The 14,673-nt window shown below is 38.9% G+C and overlaps 1 protein-coding gene across 1 annotated transcript in view; it reads left to right on the top strand.

Annotated features, from left to right (window-relative positions):
* clstn2a (calsyntenin 2a) overlaps positions 1-12,432 on the top strand; it is a 136,251-nt gene extending 123,819 nt beyond the window's left edge. Inside the window, exons 11-18 of the mRNA XM_069706057.1 lie at positions 2,481-2,647; positions 2,921-3,069; positions 6,795-7,000; positions 7,140-7,307; positions 7,544-7,689; positions 7,871-7,991; positions 8,734-8,927; positions 9,105-12,432. Of these exons, the coding sequence (XP_069562158.1) occupies positions 2,481-2,647; positions 2,921-3,069; positions 6,795-7,000; positions 7,140-7,307; positions 7,544-7,689; positions 7,871-7,991; positions 8,734-8,927; positions 9,105-9,332 (1,379 nt within the window). The 3' untranslated portion in view covers positions 9,333-12,432. The remainder of the gene's footprint in view (positions 1-2,480; positions 2,648-2,920; positions 3,070-6,794; positions 7,001-7,139; positions 7,308-7,543; positions 7,690-7,870; positions 7,992-8,733; positions 8,928-9,104) is intronic.
* The last annotated feature ends 2,241 nt before the right edge of the window (positions 12,433-14,673 follow it).

The following is a 14,673-nucleotide window of genomic DNA, read 5'->3' as shown; positions in this document are numbered from 1 at the left end:
AATAATTATTTACACAATATCATACACAACACAACTAATCTTTATGCAAGATCTGCCGCACAACATGTGACACGAGTACTCTTCTGCTGTTCCTGCTCTTTTACTTATTTTCAAAATGTATTTGTCATTTACTCCAGATTAGTTTTATGAATCTATAAACGCATATTGCATGTCTAGACTCAGACAATTGAGAAATATCAGTTCGCACTTAGTCATTGAATCACAAAGACCTTGTCTTGATGAAAACCTTTCAACAATCCATTTGTGAGCGATGAAGATGGAGAAGAAAGAGCAAAATAATGACGAATATTTCTACTTTCGGAGAGAGAAAGGAGCTGATCTGCAGGCAAATTAAGAGTATTTCTCACTCTGCCCTTGCTGACACCATCTTGTCATCTCAACTGCAGAGTGCTGATGATGGCTGCATAAGCAAGAATAACACTTAGAATAAGGAAAATAAACTTAGACGGCAGGTTGTGTTTATATTGAAATAGGCAGTGTCTCAGTGGAGACAGAAAATGATGTATTGACTAATTTACATACAATTTGGATTAAAAAAGACACACAACTGGGTTTTGTAATTATAATTATCTTTAGTTTTAGGATTTTTACAAGTCTGACATTGGACATTAAGTCACCCTACGTGACCTAGCATGCTCAAAACAGCAAAAACAACAAATGTTTTTTATTTCATCTGTAAAAAAAAAAGTCCACATAAGAGAGAAATGCATAGGGTATTCTGTTGTGTTTGCTTGGTATTTCTACATAAAGGTCTGCCAGACTTTCAGTGTTTAGTTACTGACAAAGCTCAACAACATGCTTCTTTTCCATGTGTTAATATTCTCTGGAAGTGATTTAAATGTAAAATATACATCTTGGTAAAGTAAAATGGCAACAGTGCTTCAAGGTGTGACCTTTTGAATTCCTACAGCAATTTCTTCTGACGAGATCACCACTGGAGAAATCTGAAGCCAGACAGATTCCAGCCCTGCTGTTACACCTTTTAGTTTCAGGACTTGAGGCTGAGGTGACCCTGCATTGAAAAATAGGCCCAGATCAGTCAAACAGTTTCATCATAAAGAAAAGATAGAAGTTTGTATGATTCTGAGTTTAACTGGACATTAACCTACATGACTTCTGATCGAACAAGATTCTTCTTCAGCCAACAAGAGAGAGGTACTTAACATTTGACCAGCTTTAAACATGAATATCAAAACACAAAACATATAGACAACCTAACTTTCTTCTTTCCTTTTATCTTGTCATAAATATCAACTCTTATTATCATTATGTGATTCAGTTTGAATGCAGATAGGAAGTTGCTGCTCACCGTGCTGAAGGCAGTGTTTCTGTGGCAGCCTCTTCTCTTACAGCTCTTCATGTATAAACACCTGTATGGCTCACATTGACAGAGCTGGGAGTGAAGATGCCTCCAGCCCTATGCAGGCTAGCTGGTTCAGAATAACATCTGCGGTTTTCTGACGACAATTCCCCCAAGCCTCTCAGCCCGGAGCAGTTCTGCCAGACCTGACTTGGTGGAAGTGACACACTTCATCAAAAAGGAGTGAAAATGTACAGCAGGGCAGAGCTGACGTGTCTTACAGGAAAATCCGGTGCTCTGTATAAAAAAAAGTAGTCTCTTAAGAGGATGTCAGGGCTTGACAGACTCCACAGACTGTGCTTCTCTGATATCTCCTACACAAGGACTGTGCCAGTTTGTTGGCTTGCACCAGAGGTCCCATTTAATTTGTATGAATGGATGTGTTTGCCCCAATGGCAGAACATTTCAGGTCAAGCATGCACTACCATCTGTCAAACTCATGGATCAAATTCATGTGACACCCTGACAGGAAGTGTCGAAATCAACTGTTGTGTCAGATGCTGGAAATGTATCATATGATATTGGTTTGACTATTTTTGACTATACTCTATAAGTCATGACTTACAGTATGTTATTGCTTATCTTTGGTGTACAGCAGTCAAACAGACAACAAAATCCAGAGATGTTATTATGAGTATTTCCTGCAGTCAGTTCTTTTCATGTTCGGTAGGAGGTTACGGATATTTAGTTATTCGCTGTCATGTGTTTATTTAAAAAAAATGCTTTTATCAGTTCTGAGCAGTTTAATATTTAAATATGAACGTAAAACCCATTAGACAACTGTGTAAACACAGTGTTACTGTCAAGGCAAATAAATTGCTTTTATTTCATGCAGGCTGGTGTCAGTTGTTTTACATGAGGGGGGAAAAAAAAACCTCTAATTATTTTTATTTTTTCTGAAGCTGATTGGGAGATGTTTTTTGAAGCAAGCTGTATGTGCTTTCCCTTAAAAACATGCATAATAAATGTTGTCTTTTTTACGTTCGTACCATTTAGATATCTTTGATTCTATTGTCTATTTTTGCCCCAATTGTCACTTTGTACTTGAACTGCTCTTCTCTCCCTTTCTTCATCCATCATCTTCTCTCTCTCCCACTAGGTGGTGAGGTAGCGACCCCGAGGTTCACACAGTATTTCCATGGCAGCCTGTCAGGTCTGACAATCCGACCAGGCCGCATTGAAACCCAGAAGGTTATCTCCTGTTTGCAGGCCTGCAAGGAAGGCCTTGATATTAACTCCCTTGAAAGCCTCGCTAAGGACATAAAGGTGTGTGGAAAAATGGAGAAACGGTTACAGATTCACTTCGCATTTGGTTGGTGGTATAGAAACTGCGAACTATCTTCGAATTAGTGCAAAAAGGAGAAGTAAAACACTGCGAGGAGTGATTCACTATAATAGGTCCACATATGCGTTTATTTTCTAACTAACTGTAAACCACAACTCAAATTCTGCCACTGAATAACAACATTACCACAACAGTTTAAATCTAGACTCTATAGTTTCCTTTGAGACATGAGCATTGTTTGTGTCTCTTTCCAGTTTCATTTTAACCCAGCCCAGTCTGTGCTGGTGGTGGAAGGAGAGGATGTGGACAGCATCAACACAGCCATGACCAAAGTCTCCTACATCAACTCTCGCCAGTTCCCCACGCCGGGCCTCCGCCGGCTGCATATTACCACTACAGTACAGTAAGAGCACATATTCTCTGAGGATGCATGCTTAACACTCTTATCTAAAAGAAGAAAACATACTTTGACTTTTTAAACATCTAACTTTACCTTCACTTAGTTCCACATGTTCACACCTTCCCAGTTCAAAGTCACTGAGCTGCCTCACTGGAACAGCTGTGAGTTTAGTGTTTGCGGCTGTTTGAGGTTTCGGTTTTCCACCAGAAAAAATTCAGGATTTTTTTTTTTATTGGTGCACCGTTTCTGTAAGGTTTATATCAGACTCAGAGCCACCTAAGGAACCAGCCGGTTGCCATGCCATTCCAGGATGTCACCATAGCTATGATATAAAACAGTACATTTAGACGTTCATGTTCTTGGTCACTCACACATTTCTGTTGGGCTTTGTTATTTGTTGTTGTCATGGAAATGTTATTCTTCACCTTTATAATACAGGGATGGTTGCAACAATATTTTCATATAAACTGTTAAAAATTCCAGCAGTGAAACACATTACAACACCCATTATATCTATTTTTAATATAGTATTGCCTTTGCCTTTATAGCTATGCTACTATGTTCAGATCTGCTATATCACATTGTGTGTGTGTGTGTGTGTGTGTGTGGGTGGGTGTGTGCGCGCGCGTGTGTGTGCGCGCGTCTGTGTGCGCGCGTCTGCACATTTGCCTTTATTCAGTAGAAATTGTGTTTCTGTGGTACATTACGCAGGCTGTATAGCGGTTAGGTAGATAAGATGTGTACCTTGCTGTAGCTAACATGAGATAATTCAGTATCTCCTTCAGCGGGTCATTGGGAGATATGGGGACCTGTTTGATGTGCAGAACAGCTGTACATTTTGCGTTTTGTGTTCTTTGATTTCCTCCTCTTTTGTGTTTGTTACAGAGACAGAGCTGCTGTGAATAGGAATGTGTAGTTGCTTTGCAGATCAAGATTTTAACTCTTTGCGGCATGTATTTCGGTTTTCTGTTTGATGCACCTATCCCTACTGCACTAATGTGAAATGATGCACATATAAAACACAAAACAAGAAGGTGGTGGTTACAATGTTAAAGGAAGGCTGTATCAGATGTCTGCCTTTGTCTTTAAATGACAGAACTCTGAGATAGCAAAGGATGGATCATCAGTGATGATCTCAGTCTCAGCCTGCTTCTCTTTCCAGTACTTGTCCAAAGCAAAATATCTTTAAAAGTCCTTGACAGACTGCCATACAATCTACAAACACTTTGTGTAATATTGTTTTCTAATTTTGAAAATTGCTAGATTTCCCTGACATTTCTAAATATTCAGGCCAACCATTGGACTTGGACTTGGGTTTGGTTTTGTTCAGAGACATCATCAGGGAGGCAAATCAGGCCACTCATAATGGCCATAATATAACGTTGTATATAATATTGTAGTTTCAAAATTTATTCTGTTTTATTTGACAATGACTAATGAATTTATTGATTTTGACTTATTCAAATAGTAGTTAATGTGGAAAGTTCCTCAATTTTGAATGGCCCAAACTGTCTGTGTAAATTGATCCTTTAAGAGTTGGATTTTCTAATTGCTATTATTACATCCCAGTCCTGATCTTAATTCACCTTGCAGGTCTCATGTCTGACCTGGTCCTCCTCATGTTACTGAGTATGTGTGTTAATGTGCAGCTTGACTTCCTAATAGTTGTTCGTGTCTTGCAGCTTTATGTTCTTCTCTTCTCTCCACACTCATCCAGCACCTGTTCATTTGCTGAGCAGCGAGCACAGGCAGGTTAAATCCGCTTAGATGTATGCTGGTCGATAAAGTGAGGCGAGCTCGACGAGCAACAATAGAGGCTGTCTGACTCTGAACAACACTTCCCATCTCCCCTCAGAGATAAAGGCAGATAGATCCGCCTTTGTACTCAGCAGATGTGTTGAATCTGCAGCCTGGGACGGAGAAAACAGATAATATGAAGCATCATTTTTAAAATTGATATATTCAAAAGTCTTTAAGGTGTTGTGTTGTTTTAAAGCTGTGTTTCTTGTCTCTGAGTTACAAGTCCTGACCAGAGCACTTCAGTATTACTTTAGTATTCACAGGATCATCAGATTTAGCATTTCAAACAAACCTGAGTTAATCCGAGTCTTTACAAGCTAATATCCCTTTTTGTGTAGTGTGCTCATTTACAAGTGGGTTTATTTTTCCTCGATGAGATTTATGTCTGTGGGTGAAAGCTGAGGTCGCGGCTAATTGCTCTCAGACTTTTGAGTGATGCTTCACTTCTTTGCAATGTTTTAGTTTTTCAACTCTTCAATATTTTTTTTCCTGAATAGTCTCTCTTGTGATATGGATGCTGCAGTTAAAAATTGGCTTTTCTAGCATATACTGTATATACACTAATTACATGAAATAATTAATCTATTGAAGCATGGAAAAGAAAAGTATTACAGCACTGTCAGACAAAAGTTTTAGAAATAGCAGAAAATATAAGCATACATTAAAATATAATATTAGAAAATGTAATTATATAAAGGTTAAACACATTTCTTGTCCAGAACTGAAAACAAGGTAATACATTCTGATTTTCCTGATCATAACAACTAGACATCTACTAGATGTGAATTTTAGCTTTTTAGAGAGAGATTGTAATATTTAGATACATTTAAATTACAGGAAACCATACAACTAAATCCTCCCAACTAGTATATACTGTATGTTTAAAAAGTAGCTAACCTGGCTTGATGAAGGGTTAAAGAAATATTACAAAATTTTGCTTCCTTTCTTGTTTTAAACGCTGGGATTCTAACAACCCTCAGAAATGGTCACCGATTGTGTTTGTTCACGGGAAATTGATTAGACAAACAAAACAACTCACCTTAAATTCAAACATCCTGAACCTTTTCTTTCTAAAACGGATAGGATATTAAGACACAGTTTTCTAAATTTTAACTGGAAAGATTTCAGTATCTCTTTTTTTCTTTGTGTTCTTCTTCTCACTGCTTTAAATAAGCAGTCTCTGTTAGAAAGAGGTGATGTCATGTATTTCTGTGAACCAATCCGGGCTTCATCTTATTTGAATCAGAATCTCTTGACAGTTTGTGGGATTAGGGGGGACAGTTTGTTTCCTATTTAGTCATGAATACATTAAAAGCCTTTAAAATATATTTTCTCCACCTGCTTCAACATAAAAACAAGAATTTCTGACAAAATTTGAACAGTTTTGGTTATTTTACCTAAGACATTTTTGTATTTGTGATTTTGTCTCCACTTTTCTTACTGGTTTTACCAGCTGGTTCAGTTTGAAAAAAGGAGATATAAAATGGACTCAGCAGTTGTGGGGTTGTTTTCCTTTGTTGGCAGACTTTTGTCACACACACATTTTGAATACTTTTATTTGAAAAACATACTTTCTGTCTCAGTTGTTCCTTGATACTCTACAGTACAACAGTATGTTTCTGTCCAGAATATTAACAAGTTGTATTTCTCAGTTGATTTAACTCAGACAGTTAAATCAAGACAAATAAGCAGTGAAGCAGTAACACTGGTGCTGTCCCATCCTGTAACCTCTCATCTGTGTCTCTCTCTGTGTGTGTGTGTGTGTGTGTGTGTGTGTGTGTGTGTGTGTGTGTGTGTGTGTGTGTGTGTGTGTGTGTGTGTGTGTGTGTGTGTGTGTGTGTGTGTGTGTGTGTGTGTGTGTGTGTGTGTGTGTGTGTGTGTGTGTGTGTGTGTGTGTGTGTGTGTGTGTGTGTGTGTGTGTGTGTCAGGTGTTTCGGAGAAGACACGTGTCTCCCCATCCCAGACATCAAGGCAGTAGTTATGGTGTTGCCGCCCAGTGAACCGAGAATCACCATAGCAGGATCTAATCGACTCGTCAGGCCTGCCAGTGACCTCCGCGGCCCACTGGGTGTGGCACCCTTCAAAGAGCTTCACATCACCAGCACAGTGATGAAGGGAGACAGCTTCGGCGGATGTAAGTGACTGAACTGGACTATTGTAGACGCTCTCAAGTCAAACTAGCCCCAGTGTTGCCCCTAAAATGTTCTAGATATTCAACATTTTATCATTTAAAAGCCTTTCACACATGTGCAATTTTGTTTCCGTGCGTTAAGTCCGCAGGCCAGGTGTGATGGAGGTGATGCACAACCTTGACTACTGTGATGTGCTGGTCATTGGGGAGGAACTGAATCCAGAGAGAGAGAGTCTGGAGATTCATCACAGCGCTCTGTTGGGAAAACACCTCGATGCTACCAACTCCACCTCTGGAATATCAATATATGGTAGGTGTTCCTCAAACTCTGATAAGAGTCTATAGGGAAAGACAACAGCAAACACACCACCTTCTTTAGCCACCTTAAAATCTCAGGGAAGAAAAATGGCTTGCTCTTTAAACAGCAATAAAATCAGCATTCACTCTCCATACAGTATTACAGGTTTATTTATTACGCTAACATGCAGCTCTACTGCACAACATGTGTTGGACTGCGGTATGACATTGTGTTTTCTGGGTTACAAGGTGTGGACTCCATGGCCCACTATGAGCAGGCACTGAGACAGGTGCGCTACAGGAACTGGCGACCTGCCACTCTGAGTGAGAGAAGGTTCAGACTCACCTGCTCTGAACTCAACGGACGTTACACCAGCAACGAGTTCAATTTGGAGGTGAGTTCGACCTCGTATCCAAACTTTCTCGTCTGTCTTTCCTTTGTCTCTCTTGTCCATTGGTAGGTATCTTTAAATCAGGTCATCAGTAGTGATCAGTATGATGTTTATTTCTTCTTTCTTCGTCTTGCATTGTCTACAGAGGTTTTTAAGGCCTCTTCTCTTTTTCTTGCACCTATAGGTCAGTGTTCTTCACCACTCGGCACCGGTGGAGCACATCAATCATATGGCTGCTCAACCCCAGTATATGAGACCTGTCCATCACCCTCTGTTGATCCACACTATGAACTCACACATGTCAGGTGGGCCATGAATGGAAGTTGAAATGTATTCTGTGGTGAAAATCTTGTGCTCCAAAGATCAGTGAGGTTTTAACTGTAGTCAGAACCACCTGGCAGCAAAAATATCTGCTCCCAAAACTGTTTCTGTTGCCTGCTGCTTCAGCCAAATAGACTTTTAAAGAACGGGGGCAGTATTTTCCTGACTTAAAATTTCATTTTGGAGATGAAAGCGTCGTGGAACTTTAACACTTATATTAACGGTCAGATCATGTAAATGTCTATTAAATTTCCTTCCTGCAGGTCTGGCTTGGACTTACTGTTGTTGCTGTACAATAGTTGGATGCACTGTCACACTGCAATGTCTGATTATAAGGAACAATTGTATGCGTTTGCCTTAGTCTTCTATGTAAATTAAGCAGTTTAGACAAGATGAGTGGGTTCCTCTGTAAAGCCTCGTCTGACTGAGTTGCTCCACCCTCAGATTAAAACGATCAAATTTATTGTTTTCAGAAATGGAAAGAATGAATTAAAAACAACAAAAATAAGACATGGTTTGTAAACAGATTCAACATTTTAAGGCGTTTACTTTTTAAATAGACTGTTAATTAAAATATCTCACACAGAAGGAAAACAGTGTATATCATCAGTTACCACTATTATCAGTTTTCATATTTAGTTCAATATGAACTGTGGTTGTGTGTAGACTTAGTTGTACACACAAATATGTTCGCGTCATTATTTTCACCCTTCTGTTCTCCTCTAGGAGCGGCGCCTCCTGCAGCCACAGTAGTTATCGTGGTTTGTATCGCCGCCCTGGTGGTGATCGTGGTGATCGGCGTGTACAGGATCCACACCACACATCAGGAGGGGTCCAGAGAGGACGACGAGGAGGAGGTCAAAGATACTGAGGCGGACTGGGACAACTCTGCACTCACCATCACTGTCAACCCCATGGAGGTAACTCTCGAGCGGAGAATGTTGCGACATTTTGCGGGAGTTTTATTTCTTTGGTAAAAATCTCTGATATGATGAAGATTGTTTTGTTGAGAATTTGGATGTGGACATGTCTGTTTGCTTCTTGACCTATCTTCCATGCCACCGTGACTGAATCTGGGATCTGTGTTTGTTCTCCAGAACATAAAAGGACCTCAGGCGCTGGGTGAGGAGGTGAGAGAAGAAGAACGTGAGGAGGAGGAGGAGGAGGAGGAGGAAGAAGAGGATGAGGAGCTGGTGGGAGGAGTGACGAGCGCTGAGTCGGATAACAGCGATGAAGAGGAGGAAGATGATGAAGGAAGAGAGCAGGTGAAAGAGAGGGGGCAGAAGGGAAAACTTGAGTGGGACAGTTCCTCCATAACATACTGACCATGCACACAGACATAAACATAGACACACACTCTCTACATGTTCGCCCCGCCCCTTCCACTCAATCAACCAGCCACCGACACACACACACACACACACACACACACACACACACACACACACACACACACACACACACACACACACACACACACACACATTCATGCAAGGTTCACATACACACCCACAAATAAAGTCTCCGATTAAATAATTTACAATCTGTTGCTGGAAAAACACTGAATATTTCCATGTTGTCATTTTTAATGGAATATCTCCCTCTGCTGGGCAAAGTCAAACATACAAGCTCACTGAATCAGCTGCAGTCCCACAGTGCTGGAAAACATTGTCTGTGTCTACATTATTATTATTCACGTCACAATCAGTGAAGCAGAGCAAAATATATCAAACAAGCACAGTTGTCTCATTATGTGTGCAGACTTATCTGGAGTTTTGCTGATTAAATTCAATCCCAAACTCTGAAACGACCATGTACCAGATCTTAAATGTGGAGTAAACACAAGGTTCAAACTAACTTTTTTTTTCCAACATTTAATACACGTGTCCTCAGATTACTTTTATATTGTTTATTATTATTTTTTTAAAGATTGTCTGCAAGATGTTGAGTTATTAACCAATTTAACCGCAACATCTATCCATGTACATGTCCACGAGTTCATGTAGAAATAAGCATTTTAAAATATAATTCCCATGGCCTAAATAGTAGTTATGACATAGCTGTGCAGTCACCTTGTATATCCTCTGTTCTCATGTTTAACTCAAATCAAACACGTTTCTGTCTTTAAAGTCTGTGTGATCAGTGATGAGTTTCTCCATGTGCATCACAGTGCTGTGGTTCTGTGGCCTAGACACTAAAGAGAAACATGTTATCTCACCACATACCACACTGGTCCTAATTTACATACAGAAATATTAACTGTTGAATATATTCCACCTTAAAGGTTGATTGAAAACACTGATAGCAGTCAAAATTCAGTCTGAGAAAAAAAAAGAAGAAAAAAAAAGAGCTGAAGGTTTCTGAAAGCCTGCTTGTTTGCATCCTTCTGTCCATACTGTGGCCCGATGTAGTGTTTTGCTGTTTAGAGGTAGATCACTTCGCTTTCTTTTATCAGCAGATGAAATGATACAAAGATGCCACTGAGATCCTGTGTTTCCTTTTCCTTTTTTAATATCTAAAGTAAAGGGGGCCCCACTATGCAACTCTGGACCAAGTATAAAAGACCAGTACACGGAATCCACTGATTTAGATAGTTCCACCATAGAGGAGGGGGACTTATCACAGACGTTTTTCAAAACTGATGCAGATATCCTGACTTTAGTGTAGATCATTCTTCAGAAATATAATCTGACATCATGTGCCCAGCAGCTGGTTTCACTGGACTTTGATAAGCTAACAGTAAGAATTCAGATAGACAAGCAAATAATGAATTCTGGTTGAAGCGAGACTTTGTTTCAAACTAAAAAAAAAAAAAAAAAGAAAGCAAAAAATATGAGGGCATTTTGCCGAAAAATTCAAGATAACAAAAAAATTCAGTTTACATAAAATCTCGGTGGCAGAGCTGAGCTGTCATCATGCGGACAGTTTAAACAAAACCAGTTGACAACATCTTCACTGCTATAATAACAGGCCACTGCACTCTCTAAAAAAAAAACTTTTCTGGCAAAACAAATTGTGAGCTATGTTTTCACTCTGTTTAGTGTCATTGGTCGGCTGTTAACTGTATTCATTCCCCGTGTTGAGGAACGTGATCTTCACGTGAAACATTTGTGGAGTACCCCTTTAAAGTCAGATAAAGAGCTGCAGAGAAATGTTGGTAAATGTTGGAGCAAAGAAGCAGAGTAATTGTTTTATTCTACTGATCTCATTCCTGCACGACTTCACCACAAATACAAGAAGAGATGGTAACTTGATTTATATCGGTCCCTGCTCGTACCAACGTTGTTACAGATTAGGAAACTCGCTCAAACAATATTGAACTTCAAGAGTTTGTCTACATTCAGATGAAGTAAAATGAAACCTGACATTCCCATTTCTACTCAGATAAAGTACCTTTCACCTGTTAATCTCCAGACAGCAGTGGTGGAAAGTAACTAAGTACATTTACTCAAGTACTGTACATAAGGTCAAATTCAAGATACTTGTACTTCACTTGAGTATTTCCATTTTATGCAGCTTTATAATTCCACTCAGCAATTTCAGAGTGTAATATTTTACTTTTTACTCCACTACATGTCTGACACCTTAAGTTACTTTTCAGGTAACAATTTTTCCTGCCCGCCCTGTTGAGTAATCGCCATGTATATTCAGAATTGGTGTTTTTGTACTTCTCTGATAAACTGGAAGATTCAATCATCCTACTTCTTAAGCTTAATAAACCCCCTCTCGGATCAGCCGGAAAATGTCACAAAGCTGAAAACGGGATTGTTTGTGTGAACTCATTGACATTTTAAAGATACGTGGTTCTCACAGGACAGCGACAATACAACCAATGATGATCTTTTAGAATATGATGCATTACTGTAGATTAAACTACCCAGTAGTAAAGAAGATAAAAAAAAGAGCAGAGCTGTATGTACTTTTACTTTTACTTTTGATACTTTAAGTACATTTCACTGATACTTACAGCCTTTTTCTGAAGTCAAGTTTTAAATGCAGGACTTTTACTTGTAGTGGAGTACTGTGTGGTATTAGTACTTAGGTAAAGGACCTGAATACTTCTTCCGCCACTGCTGGACTGAATTAGTGACTCTTTCTCCTTTTGAACTCGCTCACTGAGGTGTCTCCCTTTCGCTGCCCCCGTCAGCCTTTAAGCACCTGTGATTGTGATGACATCATTGTGAAACAACTGCCTCGTCTCCTTTGTCCCCCTTTTCGTCATATTACGCTTCTGAAAGATTAAAGAGGAAAAAAAACGGATTCTTTTACATATAAAAACTTACCCTGTAAAAATGTTCCAGACAGTTATTTTATATATCGGTTTCTTTTCTTTTTTGTAAACAAAATGGTTGGGATTCCTCTCTCTTTAGTGGTCATCCCACTGCTTTCTGTATATTGACCAATAAAGATTTGTTTTAGACTCTACACATCTTTGCTTCGTGTGTGTGTGTGTGTGTGTGTGTGTGTGTGTGTGTGTGTGTGTGTGTGTGTGTGTGTGCGTGTGCGTGTGCGTGCGCGCGTGTGCTGGTATATATAATACATTTTCTTCAAAGCTGTCTGAGGAATAGATATTCAAAACCACACTGTACTGTATATAAAGCATGTTTTTGTGTTTTTCAAAAGTCAATATCACTTCCTGCATAAATTACAATCTATCCTATCTAAGGTGTTACAAAGCTGAACACCAGTCAGTGCTGCACATTAACATTTGGCCTCAATTTATAACTTTTATCAGAGCTACAAAAAACAATCCACAGAACAGTATGTGTGCGTACGAATGAGTTGAGCTGTGTCAAGACCTGAAAATCTGAACTCTCCAAAAGGTCCCAAAACACATCTGAGGGATTTACAAAATGATCTGTGTATTAGAAAGAAAAATATAACTTTAAATCGCAGTTTTTTCTGGTTTTCTTCTTTTTTTTCTTGTTAAATCTTTGACAGATGACTCTCTGTGAATACTTCACAGGCAACAATCTGAACAGGAAAAATCCCTGTTTAAAATCCGTATATTTTCTATATTTTCTATATTGACTAATTTTCAATAGTTTTAAGGAGTCACAAGATAAAAAGGTTGGCACAACTGTGCCACAGTGTGCATTGATTTCTCATAAATTATAATAGGCTTCCTGTTTCTTTCTGTCACAGTGCACCTCTAAGTGAAAAATGTAATCACAGGCACAAACACTTTTATTTGTTCAATATTGTTTGGGGAAACATCCAGTCTTGAGTGCAAGAGATTGAAATATTTATATTGAATATTGTCTAAAAGAAAAATGAAGATGCCCTGAGATGCTCATCCAGACTCATGCAATATTTATATTTCTTTATTGGATTAGAAAATATTGAATTTTGTGGTAAAGATACACACCGACACACTGAGATATTGCATTCAGTGATGCAACGTCTTGCAACAACATGGTGAACAGGAACAAAGTAAAAGAAATGCAAGTTGTAAATGTAATAACTGTGTTTTTTTTGTGTTTTTTTTTCAAAGCAGGCTCATACTGGTAAATATGGCAAATGCCAGAAGAGTCTTGACCACCTAATGTGCTGCAGGGCCTCCAGCAAGAGAGAAAAAGATGTGGGGGAAAAGTTCAACCGGGTGTGTTCTGCAGACATCTCATGAAATACACCTCTGTTGAATAATGCATCCACACTGTAACTTTATTCTGGAGATCTATGAATCAAATTGTTTTAATCAGCAACAGCTTGGGCTGTTTTTGTATCGCCAGAGGGAATTTCATACAGTTTATAAAGATCTAAGCTGAAAAACAGGGGATGCATTACTCTGCTGCAACAATCAGTCCTGTAGAATAATGCTGACACTCAGTATTACACTTCAAATCAAAGCCTGATAGGAATCAAACGGTTGTATCAGTGCGTACTTTATTTGATACATTTGACAGTCAGATTGATTCATTTATCTGCATTTAAAAACCCTGTTTTACAATAACGATCTAAAATCTTAAATTTCAAGGATATTACTGTAACAATATGAATAACACACTGTAGTATAAATATGGATAGATTAATCAAAGAAACCTTGTAAATGTCAGACCAATCAGGAAATGCTACAGCGGAGTCTAATACAAGACTGATAAATATTCAAAAACTACATAACTTCAGATTGTCTGTCATCATTGACATCTTTACTTCAGTCTTTCACCTGATCTGACCTCTGCCTGCTTCTCTTATTTTTTTATTGAATGTCCTGTGTGATTCTGCTGAGCAGCTAAATTGTAGCCGACCGCCAGCGGGAGAAATTTACTGCAAACTTACGTTACGAAGCAGCTGATTAGTGAATTAAAACAAACATGACGCGTGTTTCTCCAAAACCTCCTCTGGGTTTATATATTTTTTTTTCTTTTAGTTAATATCGTGTTATTTCCGACACACATCATCCATAGCAGTGGGAGAGACGGAGCGGAGAAACGGTGTGGATCAATAATTAATTGATAATGAATTAATCTAAGGAGCAGAACGTTTCAGGCTGTGAATACTTACAAACTTCAGTGTTCAGACATTTACAAACGGGAAATACGTCACAGTCCTATATTTGTAACAGACAGCCTACCTGTAGTTTAAATTCCTCTTCTCGTGTATCTGTTTGTCTTGTAGTTTATCTCCTGTAATTTCCTGCACACGTCAGACCCACAGCTGTTGAGG

Source organism: Brachyistius frenatus, unplaced genomic scaffold (genome assembly GCF_029030835.1).
Source record: "Brachyistius frenatus isolate BFR_SWC_R1_liver_20210118 unplaced genomic scaffold, ASM2903083v1 Contig_61, whole genome shotgun sequence".
NCBI classification, from domain to species: domain Eukaryota; kingdom Metazoa; phylum Chordata; class Actinopteri; family Embiotocidae; genus Brachyistius; species Brachyistius frenatus.
Note: the sequence above shows the minus strand (reverse complement) of the source record. Positions and strands in the feature narration are given on the sequence as shown.